Consider the following 27,475-nt stretch of genomic DNA (forward strand, 5'->3'; position numbering starts at 1 on the left):
AAAAACACAATGGATCAATATCTAACATAAACATAATTATTAGCGTGATCTTAAATAATGATTACCATTTTTAAAAATTGGTTATATTAAATTGCTATCATTGAGTTGAGATGTTTCGGAACGTTTAGTTTGAAAATAAGTAGTTTCACAAATATACTTTAATTATTTTAATAACATTTAATTTATAAAAAGCTGTTCTATAAGACGTTTTCTAATTTTAATACGAAATACTTGAATCAACTTAAAAAAATTCCATTTCATAATATGCATATAAATTATAATCATCAAGCTTAAAAGTTAATCTGGTATTTATTTGAATAGTCTGTTTAATTAATAAAAAAAAAATTACGCTTTTAAAGAAAATATTAAGTTTTGCTGTAAATGAATTAACCTTCATTTACTGTAAGATTTACGACAGTTAATTTAAAGATATTAATTAAATTAAGATATTTATTTACAGATTGAGATCAGAAATTCGTGTTATGAAATTATAAATTTATGGAAATGTAAATTATTATTATGACATTATAAAGTTATGAATTCTGTCTAGTAAATCACGAAATCTTCATATGGAAAAAATATTTATAACTAGCCACCTAAGGCGGCCAGCTGTCCGCCACTCTGAAGGTTTTCACAAATAAAGTTTTTTAAAACATAGCAGGAAATCTGAAGATTAGTGGACAATTAAAAGGCCTGGTTTCTTAGGACAGGACGCCGTCAGCTGGAAATCAGCGCTAACCTCTGATTGGTCCATTTGTGAGTTTGATAGTATACGTCATCGAACGCTCATCTTGAACTACAATTGCCGTCCAACTCAACTGCAGTTGGATTACAACGTGACGTTAACCACAGAAGCAATGGCGGACTACATCTAACAGCACATTAAAATCAGAAAAGATTTTGACTTTGACATTAAACATAGCTTCTTCATTAAGCATAGCACTCTTCATTTAGCTCAGCTATAATGTGTTTTTTCTTGGACAAAGTCATTATTTGTTCTCTAAAACACTGGTCGACAATCACAAAATCAATACAAATTCAAAATAAATATTTGTTTACGTTATTAACGCATGCGTAATGAGAGTTAATGTCTGCGTTGGACCGACTGCTCACGCTGAGCTAACAAAAAAGTATTTTTTTGGCGTCAGCTCTACGTCAACTTTCCGCTGACGCCCAGATAAGGCGCTAGTTCTAAGAAACCAGGCCTTGAGCTAACAAACCAGTATTTTGTTGGCGTCAGCGCGACGTTGACGTCCCGCTGACGCCCAGATAAGGCGCTTGTCCTAAGAAACCAGACCTAAAGTGTTCCTGTCCAGCAATTTTGTCTTCATATCCAGTTCTGCTGCAGATGTGTTATAGCTCTTGAGGATGTTTGAAATTATATAGCTACAACGCTTAAGAAAAAAAAAACTAAAATGCTAAATACATGAAAAGAACACGAAAACGAATAAATTTTTTATGGTATCAATTTCTATTTCTATATAATTTTTTATAGTATCAAATTCTATTTCTATATATGTTACGTCAAGCACTCAGGTATTATAATTTGATCTAGTTGTGCTTGTATAATTTTGATCTAGTTGCGCTTTCTACGTCATTTTGTTAACATCGTTTGGTTTGTTATTTAACATCGTTTGGTTTGTTATTTAACATCGTTTGATTTGTTTTTTCTAAGTTAACTTTCAAAAAATTGGCTGGCATCAGCATTTTTATTCTTTAAGTTGTTTATTTTTTCTTTTGGAATTCGTTCCTTTTTAGCGAAATGTTTTTCAACCTAATCGAATTCTTTGCCGACTGTTCTCTGTATATATAAAGAAAATAAAGTAAATATTTTTAAAGTGTTGTGAAAAGAATTTTTAGTTGTACAAAGTACTACAATATCGCTATAAAAATTATCGTCTTCGCTTAAGAAAAAAAAAAAAAATAGAGCGTGGAAAGAAGAAGAAAAACTTATTATAACAATTCGCGATCGCAACGCTCGAGTACGCCGTCTAGCGGGAGCCTGTAAATATCGGACATTAATTTATCACGTTTTCATTTAGTTCCATCAAAGTCATTGACTGAATCAGACGCCATTTTTTAGCAGCAAATAAGAAACAAAATTTCCCTAAGGAAAAGGCCGAAGAACTTGAAAAAAATCTCCAGAATATTAGTAAATCTTTCAGGAACAGAACACGCCAAACATTTGAAGAAAAATTCCTCAATTATTTTTAATTTCTATTATCAACAAACTTGCAACTGATGACTTCCGATTTCGGATACTGTTACAGATGTGTGTATTAAGGTAAAATGCATTTCTTCTGTCTTCAATTCATTACGAATTAAAGTGAAGTCAACATTGCTTTCGTCATTCCAGTGAATAAATAAATATGAATTCAGAACATACAGAATTGTAATAGTTATAGCATATTCTTCTTCGTTATAGAATAGTATATATTTCTGTATCCATATAATTCGGAAAACAACAATAAAAAATTATCCAAGTTACTTGAAATAGTGCCATTTGTGCTGATTCTTAATTAATTTAAATCGTTTTCTTGGTAAGTTTTTTTTTAATTTTGAAAGAATAAGTTCAACTAGAATTCAGCTATTCTGTTTTTAGCTACATATTCAAATTCATATCAATTATAAAATTTTGCTGTGTAGTATGTTATCTAAAAGTAATGAAGGTATAAACTATGTATCTATTATTTGAGAATAAAGTTTTCAAACAAGGAACTTATCATTTTGGAATTCTCCGGGAATCATAAATCAGGTAAGTGCAATGATTTTTACAATAAAAAATTTGCTTGTAAATATTTTTTTTCCATTTGATGATGGTTCTCTACAGAATGGTTTTTTACGTCTGATTAAGAACTATAAGAATAATAAAAAAAGAAACAATATGAAAGTTTTTATTTCAATGTTAATAATTCTTAAAATCGTTTTTTTTATCCTAAGAATTCTTTTTTTTCCGTTTTTTAGTTTATAATTTTTTGATAAAAATTGTTCTCAAAATACTTTTGAAAAATTAAATGGTATAACATTATGCGTTTATGTATACTTCTTGTATATTCCAATGTTTGAAATAATCTGATTCAGAAAAGTATGGAATAAAAATTCGGTACTTACGAATTAACGCCACCGCCGCTACATATTTGGCGGTTTTTAAGTGCCGCCAATCTACACTTAAAATTTTTGCGACAGTTCATAAAATAAAACACTTTATTTAAAATCAAAATAGTTAATTGGATTTCGGTGGAAAATGAGCCGATATAGAGTTTAGCATAGATTCAAAACAATCATATCGCCATATGAACTCTGATGAATAAGATTCCAAATGAAATAACATTTCCAAAACGTATGTTTGCCAAGATAAAGTTTTATGTTGTGGGAATTGGTACATTTTCGTTTTTTCGGTAAAATATTTCCCTCCTGAAAAAATAAAATTGCATCTTGTTTTGTTTTTGGCAAATCCCAAAGACGAATATTCGTAGCACTAAAAATGACGACAAAAAAGAATTGTTTTTTGTTTTTGTTTCGTCAGCATTCTTTATTTTACGTTTCTTAGTTTCTAAATAATGATTTTTATTGAAACTTGAAATTTTTTGATAAAAATTGTTGTCAAAAAACGTTGTTTACAAAATTAAATTTCATAAAATTATGAGGCTATTATGTATACTTTTTGTTCATTTTAATTTTTGAACTAATATGATTCTTAAAACTATAGAATGTAAAGTTTAAATGGGCCTTTCATGCTATATCATTAAATTTAGTAATACTATTTCTCAGGCATTAGGTTTTAACTCTTATAAGAATATACATATTTTTTTCTGTTAATGTACAAATATTTTTCCGATGTGCTTTGGATATTCCTTCTCTAATAAAAGGAGATACCATTTTGTTTTCGGTTGTACAAGAAAGAAGATCAAGCATTTTTCTTTTTTAAATTTAATAAGCCACATTAAAGAAGGAACGTTGCAATGCTACACGCTACATTAACGACGTCTCCAGAGTAACTGAATGACGGTTCATATGGAAATCGCAGGTAAGCGTCTCATACAACAACGCCCCCTATAGTTCGTTGCGATCGCGAATTATGAACAGCGACAAATATATCAAAGCGAAGCGTTCTATTTACGTATCGAATATGTTGCCACATTTTTAATACAGAAGTTAAACTTTTCTCCACTTTAATAAATGTAAACTAATGCGAACTTTACAATTAAATTATTAATTCCTTCGTATATTATTGGTTTAAGTTGTCGAAAATTAATATTTCAATTGTGAGGTTCGCATGAGCATACATTTATAAGAGTGGGGAAAAGTATATGCATTTTTTAATAGTTTTTTGAATATGGCTCTTTGAAGACGAAAAAGCAGACGAAAAGCATAGACTTACAAAATGACTGATAACTAAATAACTAATCAAAATTTTTGAAAAAGAAAAAAAATACTTCTTCATTATGTCAAAACACAATTATGGGCCGAGTTTCGTGCCCGGGCGAGGCTTCTGGGGCGATATATTGTGATTACAGACACACACACACACACAGCCGCGTTTATTATTATGTATAGATGTATAGATTAATTAATGCAATGAACTACTCTCATGAAATCATAGAATCATGAAATTTAAAAGTTAATGCTATGCAAAGATTTTATGTTCATAAATTATAAATTAGTGCAACGTAACGAAACAAAGGTAAAATTCATTAATTAAAGTTATTTCATTAAATGTAGCGAAATCATTAATTAGTTCTAGTAACGAAATAATTCTATGTGTTCCTATATCCATGCTATTTAATGAATAGGTGATATGAAATCATAAATTTATGATATAGTGATATATCATAAAATATGTAAATTGTATAATGAATATGAAAATATGTAAATTACAGTTTGAGTAAGACTTATAAATTTCATGTACAATTTCTGTTAGATAACAATTTATGGAACACTTGAAAGTATGAAATAATTCGCAGAATAACGTGTACTATAATGTGCAGAATTTCAACGACTTTGATCATTGAGGAAAGTCAGGATCATTAAATCAGATAGATTGATGTTATCATTCTAATTTCTCAGAATTCAATGAACTAGCTATATTTTTAACGTTATACAAAGACGGTATCTGCGTCTATTTAAATAAAATTAACTTTTAGCTTGAAAAAATGAAAATAAAATTCTCAGTATTTGAAAAAATAGTTTACTTTGAGATAATAAAATGATAAACGCCAACTGAGAAAAAAAATATATTTAAAAGTGGCAGCTTTTGGTAAAATTTGCTGTATTTCTGGCTCTATGGGAACTCCAAAAAGCTGGTTATTTTTACCGAAGAGCTTTGGTGATGATTTTAGTAAAAGTAACAATAAAATATTGCTTAATAAAAATTTGACAAATGTGGTATAATTTGGTAATTTTATCGTGATACCTCAGAGCATGAGATAAAAAGCATTTATTCGATTAAACTTACTTTTCAGTTTTAAATTTTTTACTCTATATGTGTTAATAAGAACTACACTGGTGAAAACAATTAAAGCTAAAAATCGCAAATTGTTCTTCTTTTTTTAGAAAAATAAAAGAAACAAAAATAATTTCCTGAGTTTGAAATGTCGATAGAATGTCGTCAAAATTATGTAAGAGTATAAAAAAACAAGCAAATGTCAGTTTTTTTTTTAAATATAATTTTAGCTGTGAAGGAGGAAAACAAAAAAAAAACGCTCTTACAATGCTTTTTTTTAATAAAAAAAGACAATGTTATTTCTTATTCGTACTCCTCAAAAATTGTTAACTATTTTAACGAAATTTTTTAATAGATTTTATAAGCATTGAAAAAGTTTGCGTCAAACTTTGAGGCAAATAAAGGTTTAGGCGCGTCCTCTTAAATCTCATTTCCATAAGTTTGTATTCACCATAAATTTTTTATTCCATTAGTTTTTCATTGAAATCATAAAAGTAAGCATTTTCTATTTGACAATTATAAACAACATTATTATACGAACGCATATACAGGGTGATTCTAAAAAGATGGGCAAAATTTTAGGAAGTGATAGTACACACCCAAGCAAACAATTTATATCAAGGAATGCATGGTCGAAAACAAAACGCAAAAGTGCTGGCGCATTTGGTAAGTTGTTTGATGCAAACGTGAAAGCTCCATTCCTGTTGCGAGTTACTGCGCTGCGAGTTATTATTTGCATGTTATGGGAAGAAGAAGAGCTTGTATGCAAATTTTTCGTCACTATTCATACATAAAAGCTGCTGATTCGAGTGTTATAATGTCTAAAAATATTTAAAAAAATAATTGGCTTTTTGTGGGGACAGCTGAAGGCTCTTATGTATGAGACTCCCATTGAATGTGCAGAAGAACTTGTCGCCAAGCTTTCGGACGCTGCAGGGAAAGCTCGTGATATGCCTGGTGTGTTTCAGAATGTTCGCCTATCTTTTCTTCGCCGTTGTACTGTGCGCATAGCCACTGCCGGCCACTGTTTTGAACACTTATTGTAATCACATGCCGTTAAATTTGCTTTTATAACTTAACTTCATCGTTCTTTGTGTGTTTTTGCCTCATATAAGAACATAAACTTTGACGCCCTATAGTGGTTTTGCGTTTTGGTTTGTTTTGTTTGCTTATGCATTCTTTGATAAAAATTGTTTGCTTGGGTGTGTACTATTACTTCCTAAAATTTTGCCCATCTTTTCAGAATCACCCTGTATACAAAATACGTACATTACGAACGAATTTTAGCTAATCGAAACGCCCCATTTGCCCTAATTCGACCTTGATTTCTTTTTAATATTTTATTTTCAAGTTAGGAAAATAAACTTTTACAGAAGAGCTTTACAATAATTTCGCCAATTATAGTATGCAAAGTAACACCAGAATTCTATTCCCACTTGCATAAATATTTTATTGACCATATGTTTTTTATCCCATGAGTTTTTTTCTTATTACAGGTACTAACTTTTCCTATTTACTATTCCTATTTACATACTAACTTTTCCTATTTAACAATAAGAAACAATATTGTTATGTCAACGTTCAAAGATACAAAATACGTACATTTTGAACATATTCTAAATTATCGTAAACCCCCACCCCCATTTTCTACAATTCGACTTCGATTACTTTGGAATATTCTATTTTCTAGTCAGAAAAATAACTTTTGCGGAAAAGCTTTACAATAATTTCGTCAAAAGTATGCTGAGTCCGGTATGCAAAGCAACACCAGAATTCTATATAATTTCAATGCCATGCTTCCTCTTTTCCCATTTGATCCCTAAATTTATATATATATATATATATATATATATATATATATATATATATATATATATTGCGTATATAATCGTGTGGGCTGATGAAAAGATTATATCTTTTATTTTCTGGTTTTGTTAAAAATATTTCATCCTTTTTTTAATTTTTTTTTTTAAATCAGTTGTTTGTTATTTTTTTTCCATTATTATTTCCCCCCCCCCTTTTTTTCATACGTCTATAATTTTCCTTTGTTTTAGCTTCATTTTGAACTTATCTAATGAGTTCTGTTTACTTGCAGCTTATGCGCAATAAATGAAACTTATTGTTTTTCTTTACTTTCTTCGTGTTTTCTTGTATTTATTTATTTCGTTGTATATATATATATATATATATATATACTGATCCAAGTGTGCGGGTGGATGGCCACTTGGATCAGTCTGCGTAGGGACCGAGGGTCTGCGGTATTGGTCCTTGTTAAACCGTCCTACCGTAAAGTGCTCGACTTCTCGTGCAGGTCGTTAAGCTACCGAAGCGGGGGTGCCATCCCCTCTGCAGAGGATCAAAATTGTGATGGTATGTCTGCGGATCATCCTCAGGGATGTTTCCCAGACCGTCGCCGAGCCTATTGTGCAGCTCTAGAGCGACGTAAATGAACAGCAACAACAATATATATATATATATATATATATATATATATATATATATATATATATATATATATATATATATATATATATATATATAAAATGCGCTTATTTTGCACGTATTCTACACAATCAGAACGCCCCATTTGCCCTAATTCCACCTTGATTACTTTTGAAAATTATATTTTCTAGTTAGGAAAATAAATATTTGCAGAAGAGCTTTACAATAATTTCGTCAATTATAGTATGCAAAGCAGAACGCTGGAATTCTATATAATTTCAACTCCATGCGCAATGATAAGTTAATGCGGCTTATTTGAAAATGAAAAGATAATTGACTTTGTCTGGAAAGGATAATTTCCTAGTAATGTTCTATCGCTTTAGAGGAAACAATTTATTAATTATCTTTCATAAGGAGAGACATTTATTTGTTTTTGCTGTTAAATAACGGGAACTTCGATGAAATTGCTCAAGCTTTTGAAAGTTCAGTCTCTTTATTAAATTATCATCAATGTGGAAACTTTATCACAGTACCTTATTCAAACATTTAGAACCGAGGCCTTGATCAGGAAGGGAGTAGCAAATCTTTTGCGTTAACTATTTTCGGGATGGTAATATTCGTGTTACTCAGTTTTCTTGATTTAATTTCATTCCGGAATAGAACAATTCATTTGAGTGATTATTTAATTTAAATTATTATTAGTGCTTCAAATTTCATATGGTGAGTAATAGTTAGTAAAATTTAAGTACTCTTTCTATTCATTGACTGTAAATAGTGTTTAAAACTACCTACACTGTCAAAGATTCTGGATCAAATTACGGTAAAAAGTGCCAGCATTTTGGATATATCATTCGTAAAATACATTAATACCGTAAAATGTTATATCGCAAATTTTACAGTAATAATTATTTAATTAGAGTGATTTGTGGATTTCAGGGTAATTATTGCTGTTAAAATTGCGGTTTATAAGATTTTTTTGTTTAAAAGAAATGGATTTTTTGGCAAAAAGTACAGGTACTTTGAGTACCGGTACTTTTTATCGTAAATTGATCCCGAATTTTTACAGTGTCGAATATTATTATCATTTATATTTATAGTTTCATGGTCCACACTGAACAAGAAAGTTTAGTTAAAACTACCAGAATATGGTAAAATTTACCGTATTTCTGATTTCATGGAAAAATCAAAAACCTCAGTAATTTTTAATGAGGTAATGATTAGGTAAAATTAACAATAAAATGTGGTTTTATACGATGTTGTAAAATTTGGTAAACTTTATAAAATTTAGTACGTAATTTTACTATGACGCAAAAACGGTTAAAAACGGTTATTCGGTTAAACTTACTTTTCAATTTTGAATTTTTTCTAAATGTGTGGTATAATTTTGAAAACCAGAATTTCCGATAAACCGTTGCCATAATAACGGAAAAATTATAAAATGAATGGTTTAAATTCTGTATATTTCGTTTCTTTTTTTCGAAGTGTGGAAAATGATTTCTTAACTGTGGGTTGCAATCTAAATGGGGTTGCTCTGTTAAATTTTGAGTTCACAGCAATTTAAATGGTTTTAATCTTATCAATAATTCTCCATTTATTGCTTCTTCCTTGTTAAAATATTTATTTACCACAGCTGATATAAATGCTTTTTACTGCATTTTGTATAAGGATTCTAAATATTTTAATTAAGGAGAAAGAGCATTTTTCTATTAAGAACTGTTTCGAAGCACACGTAGAAACAGTTCATAATAGGGAAGTGAACCTAGCGGCGAATGACGACATTTCCACACACTGCAGTTTTAGTTCAGAGGCTTTGAACTAAATCTCAGTTCAGAGGATTTGAACTAAAGTTTTTCGTGACATTTACGCGACCTCCTGTTATATATAACGTTCTTAAACTTGTACACTTCGACAAAGATTAGACTAAATATATTATTTGAAAAGAAATATGTAGCTTTAGATGCCGAAGTAATTACAGATTTGATATTCCCACACCCGAATCAGGCAAGATTAATTATTTGTATAAATGCGATAAAAATTTGTTCCTCAATGTTATTATCAAATATTGAGTAAAAAATAAAGTAAAATTTTTTTATTTTTATTTTAATGTTAGATTTTTATGAAGTTAATGAATGTTGTGTCTTCATTTTTAATTCGAAGATAGAAAAGAACTAAATTATTGTACTGAAAGAAATCAAAGTCAGGATAATTTTTTAATCAGTAAAGGGGTTATGGGGTGATTATTTAATAAATTGAAATTATAAATTTAACTGAATTATTTGTTTATAAATACAATGAAAATGAAATGCAATAATAAACGTTGTGCTTTTAAGTTTCAAAAATTACATTTATTTAAAAACTACTTAGCATGAATCTAAATCCCTGATTACATTCTTTTTTACTGGTTGAATTAAGTGGAAGCTTGAAAAGGTCTATATTAGAACTTTTAAAACTATTGATTGAGATCCTATTTCGGGTCGCGAAATTATCTTTTGGGCATTTGCTCATATATGTCTAAACGACTATTTCCTTTTACATAATTATGTGGCAAGAGAGTAGCCTCAATTTGAGCTTTTAATGTTAATTTAAATTTTTTGTATATTTTATATATATTCTATATATATATAAAAAAGAAAGTAATTCATTTACCCAAAAAATTCAATGTAAAAAATCATTTATTTATTGCTTTTTTATTGTACAATTTTAAAATGGTAGTAGATTTTTTTTTAAACTCACTGTGAAAAAAATGCTTATCTAAAACAAGAATATGATAAAATTTACCGTGTTTTAGTCTCTATGTGAGTACCAAAAAGCTCGGTAATTTTAATTTTGGTTAAGTAATAATTTTGGTAAAATTAACAATAAAATATAGTTTTGTAATGTGCGATAAAATTTGGTAAAACTGGTAAAATTTGGTTATTGTTTCATGATATTTTAGAACATGGCATTAAAATGTTTATTCGGTTGCATTCACATCTCAGTCTCGTATTTTTTACTAAATGTGTGGTAATTCAATAACTGTAACTAAAATTATGAAAATCGAAATTTCTGGTAAACCGTTACCATATGAACGGAAAAAGTACCAAATGAATGTTCGTAAATAAATAATAAAATAATAAGATATTTTGAAAAATTATATTTTCTATGAAGTTATGTCTGGATAAGAGAGTTTTGCGATTGCGTGCAAAGTTCTTTTGATTCGCTTAAAAATTTAATTACCAATTGGCGACTTTGAAAAAAAAAATTATGAAGCTCAAACTGTAACTCTCTTTCATTGCCAAAATTATTGGAACCATGTTTTACAGATATCTGCCACACCCCATATTCAAGTTCGACGAAAAAAAAGCCATGTTTTATTATAGGAAGTTATTTTAATTTTATTTATTTTTGAACTTAAAGTAAAGTCAGCTATAATTAATTAACATATTTAAGTTTATCATGTAAAACCACAAATATTGTATTTGAATATTTATAGTTCTAGAGGCTAAATACGATTATTAGAGGAGAAGCTATTGTGTTTCGGTTTTTGTTCTGCACGCCATATGCGGTTAAGAATTTTTTTTCTTCCTTTCATAAAAATTATGCTGACAATAGTATCTCTTTCAAAGTTCGTGAAATTGTTTTCCTTCTTCTAATGTTCCTGATTACAAAAGCATTCACAATAAGTATTTAATGATTTTAAAATATATTTTCTGCAATAGGTTCGATTTAATGAAAATAACCGCTATAAGCAAATGGAGCATTTTTTGAAAATATAAATATTGTCATCAATTACATATATTTCTGTATAATTCTTAGTTTCTTTCCATCGTTGATTTCCAATGCCGATTCTGTTAAAGGTATTTTATATTTTATTTAATCCGTCGTTGAACAACTAACCCAATTTTATGTTTACGACTACTAATGCTCAAATCCGTAACCTTGTAGTTTTGAACCCAATCCAAAAGACAAGGGAGCTTCTGGATCAGGTATTGAGAGAAATTTGCCTTCGTGGAGGACTTTTTGATGGAACTAACCCGCATTTGCGTTACTAGGTGATTCAAACTATATTTCAAACAAATTTCAAACTATTTCAGAAGTTTTTATTTTAATATCATTAGACAAAAACAAGCCCATTACTTTCGAGAAATAATCATTCACTTAATTATGAATAGAATAAAATCAAGTTAAGTTCGAAAAAAGAAATATTGGTAATTATTGTTTTCATTTTTCTACATCTTATTTAAATCTTCTTAGTAATTTGATTTTTCTAAAGCTTCCAATTAGGAAGTTAATTGAAAACAAATTCAAACTTTGCGGAGTTTCAATAGCTTTTTTTTGCACTTGCGTTTGTTTAATTAAAGTTTTATTTCAAAATAATGAACGGATTTTCTTTTCTAACCAGAATGTTTATTTGCTGAACAGATGAAGTTAAATAGTAGAAAAAGATATATATATATATATATATATATATATATATATATAATATATATACAGGGTGGTCCCGAATTCATGGTACAAACTTTAATGGTAGGTACAGGACATTGTAACAATGATTTATTGTATAGGAATGTATAGTCGCAAGTGACGCGGTGAGGCGTAAACAGGGGAAAGAAAAGGAAAGAGAAATGGAATGATCGGTTGGTATCATTGCCAGTAGAGGGCAGTAGTGTGCAGTTTGGTGCTCGATGGATTGGGCGTGGTGAACCAATCCCTTGGCCACCCCGATCTCTCGATTTATCGAGCCTCGATTACTTTTTATGGGGACATCTAAAGCATCTTGTTTATGAGACTCCAGTTGACTCAGATGAGGATCTCGTCGCTCGCATATCTGTAGCTGCTGCAGGTGTGCGTGAAATACCAGGCATCTTTGAACGTGTACGCCAATGGCTCCACCGACGTTGTCAAGCATGTATCGATTCTGGTGGACGCAATTTTGAACACTTACTGTAAACATGACACTTGTCAACAACGCTTTCAATAAAATCTTTATTTTTCCTTTCGGCCGTTATTTCTCCAGTTTACGCCTCACCACGTCACTTGCGACTATACATTCCTATACAATAAATCATTGTTACAATGTCCTGTACCTACCATTGAAGTTTGTACCATGAATTCGGGACCACCCTGTATATATATATATATATATATATATATATATATATATATATATATATATATATATATATATATATATATATATATATATATATATATATATATATATATATATATATATATATATATGTATACAGTGTTTAACAATGCAATGCGTTTACATAAATTTCTTAAATGAATATAATGGCTAATTGAAGAAAAAGTTTAAAAAAATATCATAAATGCATTGGCTATTTTTCTGAGTTTCCCAAACATAAAATAAAGAAATAATTAATTATGAATTAAACTGACGCTTTCTTCATTAACATATTTTTATAAGAAGATTTACGTTTTAATGTCATAAAAGACATAAATATAAGTGAATTGAAATATTGGTAAAAAAATTCTTTTATTTCAACAACATATAAACTATGTTTAACTTTGTTTGATTATAAACAATGTTTAATTCCAAATTTATTATTTCAGTTTAACTCGCCCGCAACAACTGACTTTTAAAACTAAAAAAGCTTTTAATAATTGTGTTTATATTAGGGACTTTATATAATTGCTTTCTCTTGATGAAAGTTATCCAAAAATCCATTTTAATCTAAATTGTAAATTTATTTTAGCATGTGCTATAGAATACGTATGCAACTATTGCCCCATATGCAACTATTGTAATATATGCAACTATTGTAGGGAATAATAGCTCAGAAGGAAAAATAATTCTTTAAAAATTTTTAAAACCTTACTACAAAGACTAAGAAAAGTTCGTAACGGTAAAATTTGCCGTGCTTCTGGCTGTGTGGTAACACTAAAAAGCTTGGTAGTTTTTATTGAAGCGCTTTGGTAATGACTTTGATAAAATTAATAATAAAATTTGGTTTTACATAATGTGGTAAAATTTATCAAACTTGATAAAATTTAGTAATTTCATTATGATATTGCAGAGAATCGCAAAAAGACCATTTATTCGGTTAAATTTATTTTATAGTTTGGTATTTTCGACTAAATGTGTGGTAATGAGAACTTTAATTTTGAAAACTAAAATTTAGGGCAAACCGTTACCATAGGAACGGAAAAATTACCTAATGAATGGTTTAAATACCATAACTTTTCGCCTTATTTACCATATTTTTTTTTTTTTTTTTACCAGAAATGTCACCATTTTACAAACGATGATTTTATCAGAAGACATGTAACTAACTATAGCTTGTTTTTTGTCACTTGGTTGTGATTTTATCAATTTTATCGGTAAGTTCTGTCATTATTATTGATTTTAATTTAAATTGATATTTCGCGGCATTGAAAAAATGTTTGTTAATTATTCAATTTTGAAAATCTAAAAAGTTTAGAAGTTAATAACCTTTTTTAGGTTTATTGTAATAGTTCATACTCTTAAAGAAGGTCATTATTTTTAAAAAATATGTATAGAGAGAAATGCTTTTTAACAGAAACGAATGCTCTACGCCAACATAAATAATTTTTTTATACATTGGCTATACAAAATATGTACATTCAGTTATTTAAAAGTCTTTAAATTCTTCTTATAGTTGTTAAATAATGATAAATGCAAAAATGCCAAATGTTAGCATTATCGTTATTTTGAAACTTTAACTTAATTTATAAACTAGAAAAACACTGAAAAATGTTTTGACGTATATTTGAAACTATGTTTGGTGTTGAGATAAACTAAATACATTTTTAAGTTCAGAACTGCAGTTATCGGATAATAAAAAAAGAAGATAAAATTATGGAAATAATTTTTGTGTCAAAGCAATAGTGCAATTATATTAATAAAAATGCTTTTCTTCTTCTTTTTTTTTTAACGAAAGGAAACAATAAATTAATTCCAATGAGCATTGAAATATGAGTTGTCAGTAAATAAACGAACATTAAATAAATAAAGTTATAACAGTGAAAAAGTAAATTGAAAAAATGTGACTAAATACCCAGTAAAAACTTTTAGTTTACCTAAACACCTTTTCCGGTGGCAACTATTCACCAAATTTTATTTACAGTATGTTAGAAAAATATGCCAGTTCATTAAAAATATAAATTTTCGTTAGCCCAAACAATTCTATTTCTTGCAACATAAGTAATTATGTACAAACACGTTCAAGATTTTACTTAGAATGGAAAATAAAGCTATTAAAATACATACAATAACAATTATAAACTAAATTAAAACTAAATTTCTTAAACAAAATTTTCCTCTAAATTAATTAATTACAAATTATTTAATTAATAAATTTTTTTTATTAATTTAGAATTAATCGCTAAACATTTTGAAAATTAAATTTTGAAGCGTTCACATATCTCAAAACGAGTTTTTAGAAGTGTTATTACTTTGTTTTTATAATTATATTCGTCAATTTATAGATATGCTTGATCTAGATGCATAATTGTTGTTTTATTTTCTACCATTTTTAAGCTACAAAATAATAACTAACAAATTATTTTTGATTGTGTTTCTTTATATATTGTAACTCTTACTTGGATAGTAATCCTGTATTATATTCTTTTTTTCCGTTACATTCGTACGAATGACATCCGCATCATCACTGTATTCCACAAGAAAAGTGAAGACTATAATTAGAGCAATTTCAAGTAATAACACAGTAAAGCCAAATTTGCAGCTTTGCCAATTCATAATTTTAACTTTATTTAGTATGTTCTGTTAAATCAAAATTGACTAATAATTAGAAATAAAAATATGTTGTGACTTTGTTTATGAATTGTAACAGAATATAATTCCAAAATTTAGCGAAATGTTTTAAATGAATCAACATTTAGAAGAATTCTGATTATTTCGAAATTAGCCATTTTCTTTTTTCTTTTCTTCTCCATTTACTGTTTCCTGTTCTTTTAGTTCTCATTCTCTTTTTTTTCTAAAACGTTGAAAGACGAGTAATTGAATGACAAGTAAAAAGTGGGTGGAGCTGAAATTTGATTGGAGGAGATTTACTTATTTATCTCCTATTGAAAACTATTGCATTAAACATAAAAAAGAATAAGTTTCCTTTTTGTTAGAAAAAAATATATTGTATATTTTTAAATAGCTATGATCTTTTTCCGATGGCTAAAACCTTCCATGAAGGGGCATAATATGATTTTCCATACATAATTTCTAAATTACTGAATGCATTTGCACTACTTTTTATTGCATAAGTTAGGCCTTCTCAATAACAGGGTACTTATAGAGTTTCCACGAGGGTCATAATTTCTGAAGAAGGCACATAATCAGACTTCCCATTCATAATTTGTAAATTACTGAATGCATTTGTACTATTTTTCATTGTTTAAGTCTCACAATCCTTCTTAATAATAGTGTACGTATAAAATTTCGAAGGTCTTAACTTCCGATGAAGGGTATAATCAGTCTTCCCATTCATAATGTGTAAATTACGGAATGCATTTGTAATATTTTTCATTGTTTAAGTCTCATAATCCTTCTTAATAACTGTGTACGTATAGATTTCGAGGGTTATAACTTCTGATGAGGAGTATAATCAGATTTCTAGTTCATAATTTGTAAATTGTTGAATGCATTTGTACTATTTTTCGCTGCATAAATTTTATAAGTAAGGTTGAACTCCGACCCACCCCAGGGGGGTATACGGAGATAAAAGTAAAATTATTACAATAAAATTTCTCTAAAAACTAAAGTTACAGTAAAATTTCGCCAAATGACAGTGGTGGTGATCAGTTAAAAGTGGATTAACAATAAAGTTTGACAATTAAAAACATGTGTTAAAGGCAATGAAACCCAATAGCGCCGGTGTAAATGTCGAGAATTAAATGATTATAATAATAAGGAAACAAGAGATAAAAAATCTCAAAACTAAAACCAATGAAAGCTAAAAGTCCAAATAGTAAATGTCTAAAAGTAAAAGTCTGACTAGAAGTCTATGAAGTCTAAAATCAAAAGTAGATAAAAATTCAAAATGTAAGGCTAAAAGTTGATTAGTAAAAATTAACGATGACACGCTCTATTGTTGGTTCATGACTGGTGCCAGTTGATCTGGGGCTAGAATGTCCTCGAGGGTTTGTTTAATAATTTGAGTCACAATTTTCCTGCAGGTCAATATAGCGAAGAATTGATGTTCCTCTTCGCAATTATTCATGTGGGTTCCACGAAGTGCCCGGAATCTTGGACAGTGCTTAAGTAGATGATCAATGTCCTGTCTCACTCCACAGTAAATGCATGAAGCTGATTTTTTTGCATAAATTTTATAATCCTTCTCAATAGCTGGGTACGTATAGTGTTTCCAGAGGGTCGAACTCGATTTTCGAAAAGGGGCGTAATCAGACTTTCCGTTCGTAGCTTGAAATTTGCTAAATGCATTTGTACTATTTTGCATTGTTTAAGTCTTATAATCCTTCTAAATAACGGGGTACATATATAATTTTGAAGGTCATAACTTCCGATGAAGAGTATAATCAGATTTCTAGTTCAAAATTTCTAAATAATATCCATATATAATTTTGAAGGTCATAACTTCCGATGAAGAGTATAATCAGATTTCTAGTTCAAAATTTCTAAATAATATCCATATATAAATTTGAAGGTCATAACTTCCGATGAAGGGTATAATCAGATTTCTAGTTCATAATTTCTAAATAATATCCATATATAATTTTGAAGGTCATAACTTACGAAGGGTATAATCAGATTTCTAGTTCAAAACTTCTAAATAATATCCATGTATAATTTTGAAGGTTATAACTTCCAATGAAGGGCATAATCAGATTTCTAGTTCAAAATTTCTAAATAATATCCATATATAATTTTGAAGGTCATAACTTCCGATGAAGGGTATAATCAGATTTCTAGTTCATAATTTCTAAATTGTTGAATACATTTGTACTATTTTTCATTGTATGTACTTTTTATAATTCTTCTCAATAACAGGGTAACTATATAGAGTTTCCCTGAGGGTAATAATTTCTGAAGAAGGGACATAATCAGTCTTCCCTTTCATAATGTGTAAATTACTGAATGCATTTGCACTATTTTTTTCTTGTTTAAGTCTTATAATCCTTCTTAACAACAGGGGATAAACAGAGTTGATGGTATATTATAATCGCTAAATAAGGTTCTTAATAATTTAAATTTATTTATAGTTCTATGAACAAATTGAATAGATATATCTTTTTTTACATAAGTTGATCATTTCATAATGAAACACTTTTTATTGTATAGTAAATTTCCACTAAATAAATTTTAACCCAAATAAAAGTAAAACATCAAACATTTTTTGCGTCATCATCATAAATGAAAACAGTTTTGAAAACGTTAATAAAAATAAAATTTTAAGTTTAAGAATATTTTTCGCTGGAGCAAATAGTCCTAGCTAGGTCACTGATCTAATACTGTAAATTGTAAATACTTTTTTCGCTAGCACAAAAAAGAAAAAAAATAATTGAAAAGATCAATGCAAATACAAATATAAATTATGAAAAGTTTTTGTAAACACTACTAGTGGGATGGTCATTGCGTAATAACTGTAATGTGTAAACAGTTTTTTAGCTAGCATAAAAAAAAACTAGGTGAGGACAAAAAAATATTAGCAGAAATAGTAAAAAAAATTGCCAGCACAAGTAGTCCTGTTTGTTATCGAACAAGAAATATAGAATGAAAAGATTTTTTAACAGTACAAAAAGTTTTGAAAAGATTTTATACAACTACAGATGTAAGTTGCCCTGATTTTTTTTCTTGCCATTAACATTTAAGACGACTGTAATAACTCATCGGAATAAATAAGCGAATAAAAATTCAATAAAAGAATAAAAAAATAAGTAAAATTAAAAACATTATTATAAAGTATTTTTTTGTTTTTTGAAAACATAAAGTGACTGCGTGGATATTTTCTTTTTCATAATTGATTTTTTCAGGCTCTATCAGACCACACTATCTTCACACTTTAGCCTAAAAATGATATATTTGCTTAACGATTGACACCTTTAGAATGAACCAAACACGAAAAGAATAAAAAGCAAGAATGAAATATCACGAATCAATCATTACAAGCTTAATCATAGCTTTTCATGTTAGGTATAATATTAATTCCTATCACGAAAATCAATTTACATCTACTGTAAATGATAATAGCCGCATTGATAGCATTTCTGAATCGATATTCGTTTTGGTTTTAATATTTGATACAAAATCAGGAACATTTCTGTTAAGCAAACAGCAGCCTTGCAACCATCTGATACATTTAACTTTTATGGTGGGCATTGTTCGGAATTTTCGCATATCCGTTACGGAGATATAAATGGAAACAACATTAACGAACGGCGGAAAATCTCATGTCTAATGGACGTCCATTTCCGGACAATGATGTTCAGGTAATGGGTGGAATATAATAAGCAGGAAACTTCTTAAAGTTGGCATTAACCTGAAATTAAATTTGAAGAGATTTGTATTCTTTAGAAAGAAAACATATTTATGACTGTATGAATGATTTAATTATTGTTTAGATTATCATTGGTTTTCACTGAAGTAAATAATTCTTACTAGTTTAATTAGTGAAACAGTTGCCTAGATTGTAAATAAAAAAAGTTATAAATTTAATTTTTATTTTTTAACGTGAATTTCACAAGAATAGGCAATCTAATACTTACATTGAGGGCGCTTCCAATTTTTTTTTGTTCAATATGTGACGAACATTCTTAGAAAAAAAAATTCTCACTTTTGACTATTCAGAAATTCTTGAGCTGTATTTTGCCAATTTTGAGAATCATTTCGCCACAAAATCACGTTATTTATGACAAAGCGCGAATTCTCAAAAACCTGACGAAAATGTCTTCTCAACTCGAAACCACAATGTAGTGCATTGTGGGGGATTCTTAACTAGAATGTCGACAGTAGAATGAATACTAGAAAATCGAAAATAGAATGACGAAACAAGCTGACCGGGTGCATGGGAGTCGGCATCGTACAAGGAAGATCCTGGATTCGAATCCCGCTACGGGCATGTATGTAATTTATCTATCTGTCCTTCTTTTTTGTTTTGTGATATTGATCCACCTCTATTGTGCCCACGAAAAAGTTAAATACATTACGCGCTATAAGTTTTTTTTTTTTGGAAAAATAGAATGACGAATTGACAAAATTCATTTCTTCGAAGAAGATGGCTATAATTACTTTGTCACTTTGACGAAACTGTTTTTCGGACCATATACCAGGAAACTGTTTTGTCAAAAACGATGAAAGTTTCGTGAAATTTGAACATCCATCTTCTAGAGTGGATGAAATTTTTTTAACATTTTTATCAAAGCACTTAAACAGGCCTTCCTTTCATTGGAAGCTGTAGAAAGTAAATTGCATCTTGCTATCAATAAAGACAAAACCAAATATGCACCAACTTATTTATTTTCAAATTTCGAACATTTTGTTTTCATTTTTTTATTATCTCTTCAATTATCTCATCAAGTTTTTATATAGCAAGAACTTTTCATTTTTTTAAATAATTCGTATCAACATTTCGAGGGCTAAAATTAAAGAATAAATGATTCGGTTACTGAATTTTTATGACCCTTAAAAAAGGATTTTATTATAAAATGAATAGTGACACAAATAAGCCCCAGTGAAAAAAAAGGAACTTCAGAAAAATAGTGACATAATATTAATTAAGATACAAATACGGCGTAGCAGAACTTTGCTCAAATCTAGTTTTCTTAAATTTGAAATTTTAATTTTTGACTTACTGGCAAAACTGAAAAATTAAACGTAAAACCAAAAAGATTATGTAAATAAAAAATCCTTGTTTTATAAAAAAATATATTATACTTTAACTTTATGTGATCAATCTTAACATTTATTGAAATATAGAAATAAAAGAATAAAAGGAAAACAGGATGAAAAAAAGTATGTTTTTTTTTGTTGTAAAAATAAACATTCTATATTTTATAATTAACTGTCAATACTTTATCTATCTTAAATTCTAATTAACTGTACAAAGCATTGTAAGAGTAAGCATGTGCTTAATTGGTAAGATTCAAAATACGATTCCGAGTCCCAGAAAAACATATTATCATTGATAAGTTTTTGAAATTAATGAGAATTCAAAAATACATAGTTTTAACAATCACTCTCAATTTAAATTTCAGTATGTGCGTTTTGAAAAAATATATGTATCAATTAAAACTGAATTTCTTATCTATCTTCCATAAATAATTAATTTTTCTAGATACTTATAAGAAGATACGAAGGAAATGTATTTCCATATTAAATAGACTCGAGGTCGAAAAAACATATTTATTTGTTTGTAATCAAAATTAATTTGACTCACTTTCTGCAGCTACGATTTGTTACGAAACATTTGACCTCTAACCTATACGTCTTGCTATATCCAAGTAACCAAATTCTTTTTTTTTTAAATTTTTTTATTATTAACAACTTAAAATCAGATAAAGTATGAACTCAAATTTCATTTTCATGTCGGAAAGATTTGTCATAGCGTGTCCTTAATTCAAAAATTATTTTTGAATGTGAAATGATTATTGATTTGAGGTTTTTGTTGAATTTGTTTTTACTTTAGTATATTTATATTCAGAAACGATGGATTCGCAGAATTTAAATTTATTTTAAAGGTAGGATTTTAGATTGCATTTTTTTAAAATTAATGAGAAAATATATATTCAAATGGGAATCGTTGTTGTTATTTAGCATTTTTCAATCCAGCACTTGTTTCACTAATTCAATTCAAAACTTTAAGACATTTTTTTTTATATTTCAATAATTTATTATTTTAGAAAGAATAATATTAAATGATTATATTATTCCGTTAAAGAATTTATGAGTAAAAATTAATTCCTCAATATGAAGTCAATGATTAAAATATTGTTTTTGCTGCTTTTTGTTTTTTTATTAGTTATTAATCATTAACTTCAAAAATTCTTAAAAAATATAGTTTTGTTTAACAATTAATGTTTAATAATCCGTATTAAAATTTATTTTTTCCTAATTTGTTTCTTTTTTTTCTTCTTTTTTCTTATATTTTAATATTTTATGAAATTCCTTCGTCAATCGCTGAATGAAATTAGATGATTAGTTAAATGATTTAAACATTGGTTGAAATTAAAAATGTATTTAATTATAAATTTAAAAAGAATTCAAACTAAAAGGATTAAAACTGGAAAAAATAATTATACTAAAGGAATTATTTTCCTTTCTACCTCGTATGGTAAGAATATTTTTTTGAAATTTCCATTCAACTGTTTGAATTTTAAATTTGATTCTGTATTCAATTTTTTTCTCTCCATAAAACGATTAAACTCTCTTTATCAGTCAACTGATATTTCAATTTTCTAAAACATGGAAAAAAAAAAGAAATAAATGACAGATAAATAAACAACAAAATGTAAAAATTAAAGAATTAAAAAAGGTTTTTGCTACAGCTCTAACGAACACCTGAATAACTATTTCTAAAAAAATGTTTTTTTATCAAACGAAAACAGCAATAAAAACTGCAGTTAAAAAGAACAGCGTTGTCATGATAAAAAAATAAAAAAAAACTTCACCAACTAAAAAGAGAATTCGGATATCATCGTCAAAGTAGTGTTGAATTAAAACAACACTAGGTAGAAATGAGTGACCCTGAATTAATATTTCTAAGATGACAGAATATCTTTATTAAGGAAATCCATGTCTTCAGTAATGATCATCCTAAACTAATTAACATTATTGCATCTCGTTAATCATAAATATTTCAACTTGATCAATTTGCAGCTTGATATCGAAATGAAATGCGTTATATCTTTGATCATCAAAAGTAACAACAGTAAACCAAAAAAAAAAAAAAAAAAAAAAAAATCCAATTAATAAGATTTTTACAATTTATATAAAAAAACTAATTTAACTGTTCTACAATCAAAATATTTCTTATTTGACTTTTTTTAAATTAACTTCGCAAAAAATAACATCAATTCTTTAAAAATACTGTGCTAAATTATAAAACTCGAAATAATATTTATATCAGTATTTAAGTAAATATTTTAACACTAAAATAATAATAATAGTTTATTTAAGATTTTCATACTATTAGTTCTTTGCAATTTAATAAATTTATTAAGAACCTATCATTCAGAACAAATCTCTCTTACTTATGTGACAAAATGAGGAAATGAAAATGAAAAACGAATCACATATTTTTCTTTCGTAATCTCGAATCCTAATTTGAAGGAAATTCATTTATTCTCATAATGATTCCAGTATTTTTTATTAAGCCTGAATAAATAATAAGTAGTTTTTATTGGCCTAATAAGTTATCATAAAAACCAAAACCTAAATTTGTAGTAAGAAAACAAATTTAGATATTAGTTGTCTTCCAACTTTCTCTTGATAAACAGTTGAATTTATTTTGAGGTAAGGAAAATTTTTCATAACACCAAATAAATAATATTAATTACCGGCTCAGAACAATATAGTTGTTCATTATAATTATATTAATATAATTATTCCTGGATATAATTATTTATTAATATATTTATTTATTACGATAATTATTCACGAATACTCATTAACGCAATTTTTCATTAATATAATTAATTGTTTAATGTAATTAATTCATTAATACTATTATTTTTTTCTTCAGTTTACTTCATTGTTCTGTTTTGCACCTCTGCAAACTACAAATGTATTCATTTTATTCATAAACGTTTGAAATAGTTTGTATGATACCAGATTAACAAAAGATATATTTTGATGCTTAAAATATATTATGAATGAAAAAAGTATGAAAGAAAGTATGGTCGAAAGTATGGTCACTGAGAAAAAAAGTATGGTCAAAACTACTGAAATATGGTAAAAATTTTATCGTGATTCTGGCTCTATGGAAACGCTAAAAAACTCGGCAATTTTTTGCCGAAGCGCTTTGGTGAATAATTTGGGGAAATTAACATAAGGTATGGTTTTATATTATGTGTATAAAATTTGACGAAACTTAATAAAATTTGGTAATTTTATCAAAATGCTTTTAGAGTATGGCATAAAAACTAGTTACTCGGTTAAATTTTATTTTCTGTTTTAATTTTTTATTAAATGAGTTGAAATTAGAATTTAAAGTTTGAAAACTAGACTTTATGTAAAAATTTTACCATATGAATGGTAAAATTGCTAATTGAATGGTTTTTAAATACCAGATATTTTAGTTTTTATTAAAAGACGTATGTTTTTTTTTTTTTTAATTTTTTTTTATCTGAATTGTCATCACTATACAGTGTGGAAATTTTACTAGAATTTTTTTTCCTTGTTGAAAAATATGTTTTATTCAATTAAGTTTTAAATAATTTTTACGAAAACTCTTCAATTGGAGTGTATTAAACTGTAATTATTCGGTTAAATTTAGTTTTCAGCTTTTTATATCTTACTAAACTTGAGAAATTTGAAAAACAGAATTTTTGGCAAACTGTTACCATATGAACGGAAAAATTACCAAATGAATAGTCAAATACCAGATATTTTGATTTTTATTACCAAAAGTATGCCACTTTTTTATTTATTATTTTAAAAAAAAGTATCATTGCTATACAGTATGGTAATTTTAGGAGAATTGTTTTCTCCTTGTAGAAAAGTTTGCTTCATTTGATTAATTTTTAAATATTTTAAGCGGAAACCTTTCAATTTGAGTACATTAAACTCGAATTAAATAATTTAAATGTAAAAACTGCGCATGCTGCATTATTGAAAAGAATTGTTTCGACAATAAAACCGACAAATAACTTACAACTAGTTACTAAGTTTTTTGAGGTTTCCTTTCTTCTGTATGAAAAATTATTAAAACCAAGGACTGTACAATTTTGGAGCCCAAAAATGCAGCTTTGTAGTTGCTTTTTAAGTATTATAAATAAACAAGGCTTTCCACTTTCAGAAAATTGTGACTTTTCTTTACATTTTGCATCATTTTTCTCATTCACATGAATTGAGCCGGCTTAACCTGATCATCATTAATAACTGTTAAAAAACTGAAGTATTGAAAACAGCGCTTCAGCCACCTGCTTTTTATAACAATTACTTCACCCTTGATTGAAATCTAGTTAATTCAATCCATCCTTGATCAAATTTATCTAATCTAATTATCTAGTAAAACCCATCTAATTTATCTAATCTAAATCTATGAGGTGTAAAAAGAATCCATCCTAACTTTTTTCACCCGTCATTACATTGAAAACTGCTGATGATATTTTAAGGACACTCCAGAAATGCATTCATAATAAAAAATAAGCAAGGAACTTAAATTTCATTTCTTTCAACTGGTATTTTTTTTAATTTATCATTTTTCTCTCGATGCCAATGATTTAAAATATTTATTGTTTACTTTTTAGTGGAGAATATGTTTACATGTCTTTCGGTAGGATTTTATGAGAATTATCGGAAGACATGTTTTGAAGTTTCGATTTCGAGATTTTTTGGTATCTTATCCGCGATAAGAGATATAACAAGATATTTCGGAAATACATATTTTAAGTTGCAAATTGCAATCTGAAAGAGACGAAAAGCGATGATTTTGAGGAGGAGAAAAAGAATTTAGAGCGATGCTGCTAAATGGAGTGGGGTCAATATGGAGGCACGAGGCGATGAGTTTGTAAAGGAAGGGGTAGGGAAGTTTTTGTAGCCGCAGCGAGTGTGTGTGAACCACGGCGAGTTTGTGAAGGCTGACAAGTTGGCTTCCAGTATGTATAGATAAACCTATAAGGTGAATTATTCATTCTGAAATATTATGAGCCTATTAACATTTTACAATTGGTAGAATTTAGCAACATTTTTATTTTTCTGCTTCATTTTCTTGAACATATTAAAAAAAATTTTTTTTAAAGCATACATTAAATATTTAGAGATATAGGACAGTTTAAAAGAATTTCTATTGATAAATTTTGTAAAATTGTATGAAGTATGCTAACTTTATCAAATAAGATAAACTTACGGAACAAAATTATTTTTTAACATAACTCTTGATCATTATTATTATTATGTGAGGATTCGATGGATGTTCTACAAATATTTTTTCTAATAATGAATAAAAAAATGTTTTTTGTAAAATAATAATTTTCTATAATAATAATAATAATTTTTCGTTTCATATTCACGCATATGTTAAAAAAGATATTTTATAACACAATCAGAATGCCTGTTCTAGAATTTTTAAACAATGTTTGCACAGTAAAAGAGTTAAATATTTCAAGTTGCTGGATTTTAATAATATTTGTTAAGCCTAATATTGTTCTGAGATTCCTTAGAACAAATTTTATGTTTGAATACAAAAGAAAGAATCATGTAAATAATAAAAAATATATTCAAGACTATGTAATGAACAAAAAATATATTCTATGTAAATAAAAATATATGTTCTGGTCAAGAATCAAATTAATGCTTCAATTCTAGTAACAGGTCCAAAACAAAGAATATACATTGTCCAGATGGTATAATAAAACTCTTAAATACTCATATAATGGAGAAATGTTAATAAAACAATGTTAGAAAAATTCACGACCGCTTATTTTTGCCTTATATTAGAAAATTATTAATATATTTTTGAATGTCTGTTTTAACACAACCAGAAGAGTTTTTGTAAATTTCGAGTTATATGTAAAGAGACAACATAATTTTTATAGCCTAACCAAAGGCACTGTTACATTTGCCCTGAAATTAAGTAACAAAAGGAAACATTTTCTAGGTTTCTATTGATTTAAGGTTGAAGTAAGTAAGTGAACACGTTTTTCGGATATTGTATATTGAAAAAGAAAGCAGCTGTCTTTTTGCAATGACAATGAAATCAATAAACGATAAAGACATCGTTAAGACTAGTTATCCTCGTTTTCTGCGTTAAAAAATGGAGTAAATGAATCAATAAATCCATGAAAAAAATTTATTTCATTGTTTTATTTCTCGCATGATTTCATTAAATTCCCTATCATTATAAATAAATAATGTGTTTTTTAAATCTCCAAATGAAATAAATAAATGAAAACTGTTTTTACATTCAAATATTATGTAGGAATAATATTTTTTTTCGTCCGAAATAAGCTACTGATATTTTTAAATAATTTTTCTGAAAAATATGAGCAGATTTAAAAGATAGTTATGACTGCCAAATTATTAAATATCCTCAGTGGTTGACAAATCGTGGGTTAGAATCCTTCTGGTATTGGGCTGATCGCGAAAGGTTTTAATGGTTTTCTTCTTGTAATGCTGGTTCTTCTTCTTCTTCAGCACGACAGCCCCTAACAGGCCTTGGCTGCCTCAACCACGCGTAGCCTCCAACGCCTCCTATCCATGGCGACTTTTTTCCTGTTGTTAATCTTTATTACTTCGAGATCTTTAGTAGTGTCATCCAGCCATCTAGTTGGAGGTCTTCCTCTGGTCCGAGATCCAGAAGGATTTTTAAAGGTGGCGATTCGTACTGCATTGTTTTCTGGATCTCTCCAGATATGGCCAAGCCATCTTAATCTATTGCTTCGGATGACCGGCATTATCTGTAGCTGTCCATATAGTCTACATAATTCAAAGTT

At 27.9% G+C, this 27,475-nt stretch overlaps 2 protein-coding genes across 7 annotated transcripts in view; one reads left to right on the top strand and one right to left on the bottom strand.

Moving 5' to 3' along the window:
• The window catches only part of LOC147806268 (ammonium transporter Rh type A-like), a 53,917-nt gene extending 38,067 nt beyond the window's left edge, over positions 1–15,850 (bottom strand). Inside the window, exon 1 of the mRNA XM_087169074.1 lies at positions 15,455–15,850. Within this exon, the coding sequence (XP_087025200.1) occupies positions 15,455–15,611 (157 nt within the window). The 5' untranslated portion in view covers positions 15,612–15,850. The remainder of the gene's footprint in view (positions 1–15,454) is intronic.
• LOC107456238 (ammonium transporter Rh type B) overlaps positions 1–27,475 on the top strand; it is a 76,349-nt gene that overhangs the window by 27,433 nt on the left and 21,441 nt on the right. The window contains exons 1-2 of one of the 6 annotated variants that reach the window (XM_087169072.1): positions 8,378–8,605; positions 14,115–14,212. The exons of 1 other annotated variant lie outside the window; for it this stretch is intronic. Coding sequence is in view for 1 of the 5 variants with exons in the window: in XM_087169069.1 (XP_087025195.1) it covers positions 8,603–8,605 (3 nt within the window). In the remaining 4 variants the exon portion in view is untranslated. Of the gene's footprint in view, positions 1–8,326; positions 8,606–14,114; positions 14,213–23,176; positions 23,334–25,436; positions 25,663–27,475 lie in introns of those variants that run through there. 4 more of the 6 variants (XM_087169069.1, XM_087169073.1, XM_087169070.1 and 1 more) reach the window with 4 other exon arrangements.

This window comes from Parasteatoda tepidariorum, chromosome 8, assembly GCF_982258835.1.
Source record: "Parasteatoda tepidariorum strain Cologne lab strain chromosome 8, Ptep-v5.0, whole genome shotgun sequence".
Lineage (NCBI taxonomy): Eukaryota > Metazoa > Arthropoda > Arachnida > Araneae > Theridiidae > Parasteatoda > Parasteatoda tepidariorum.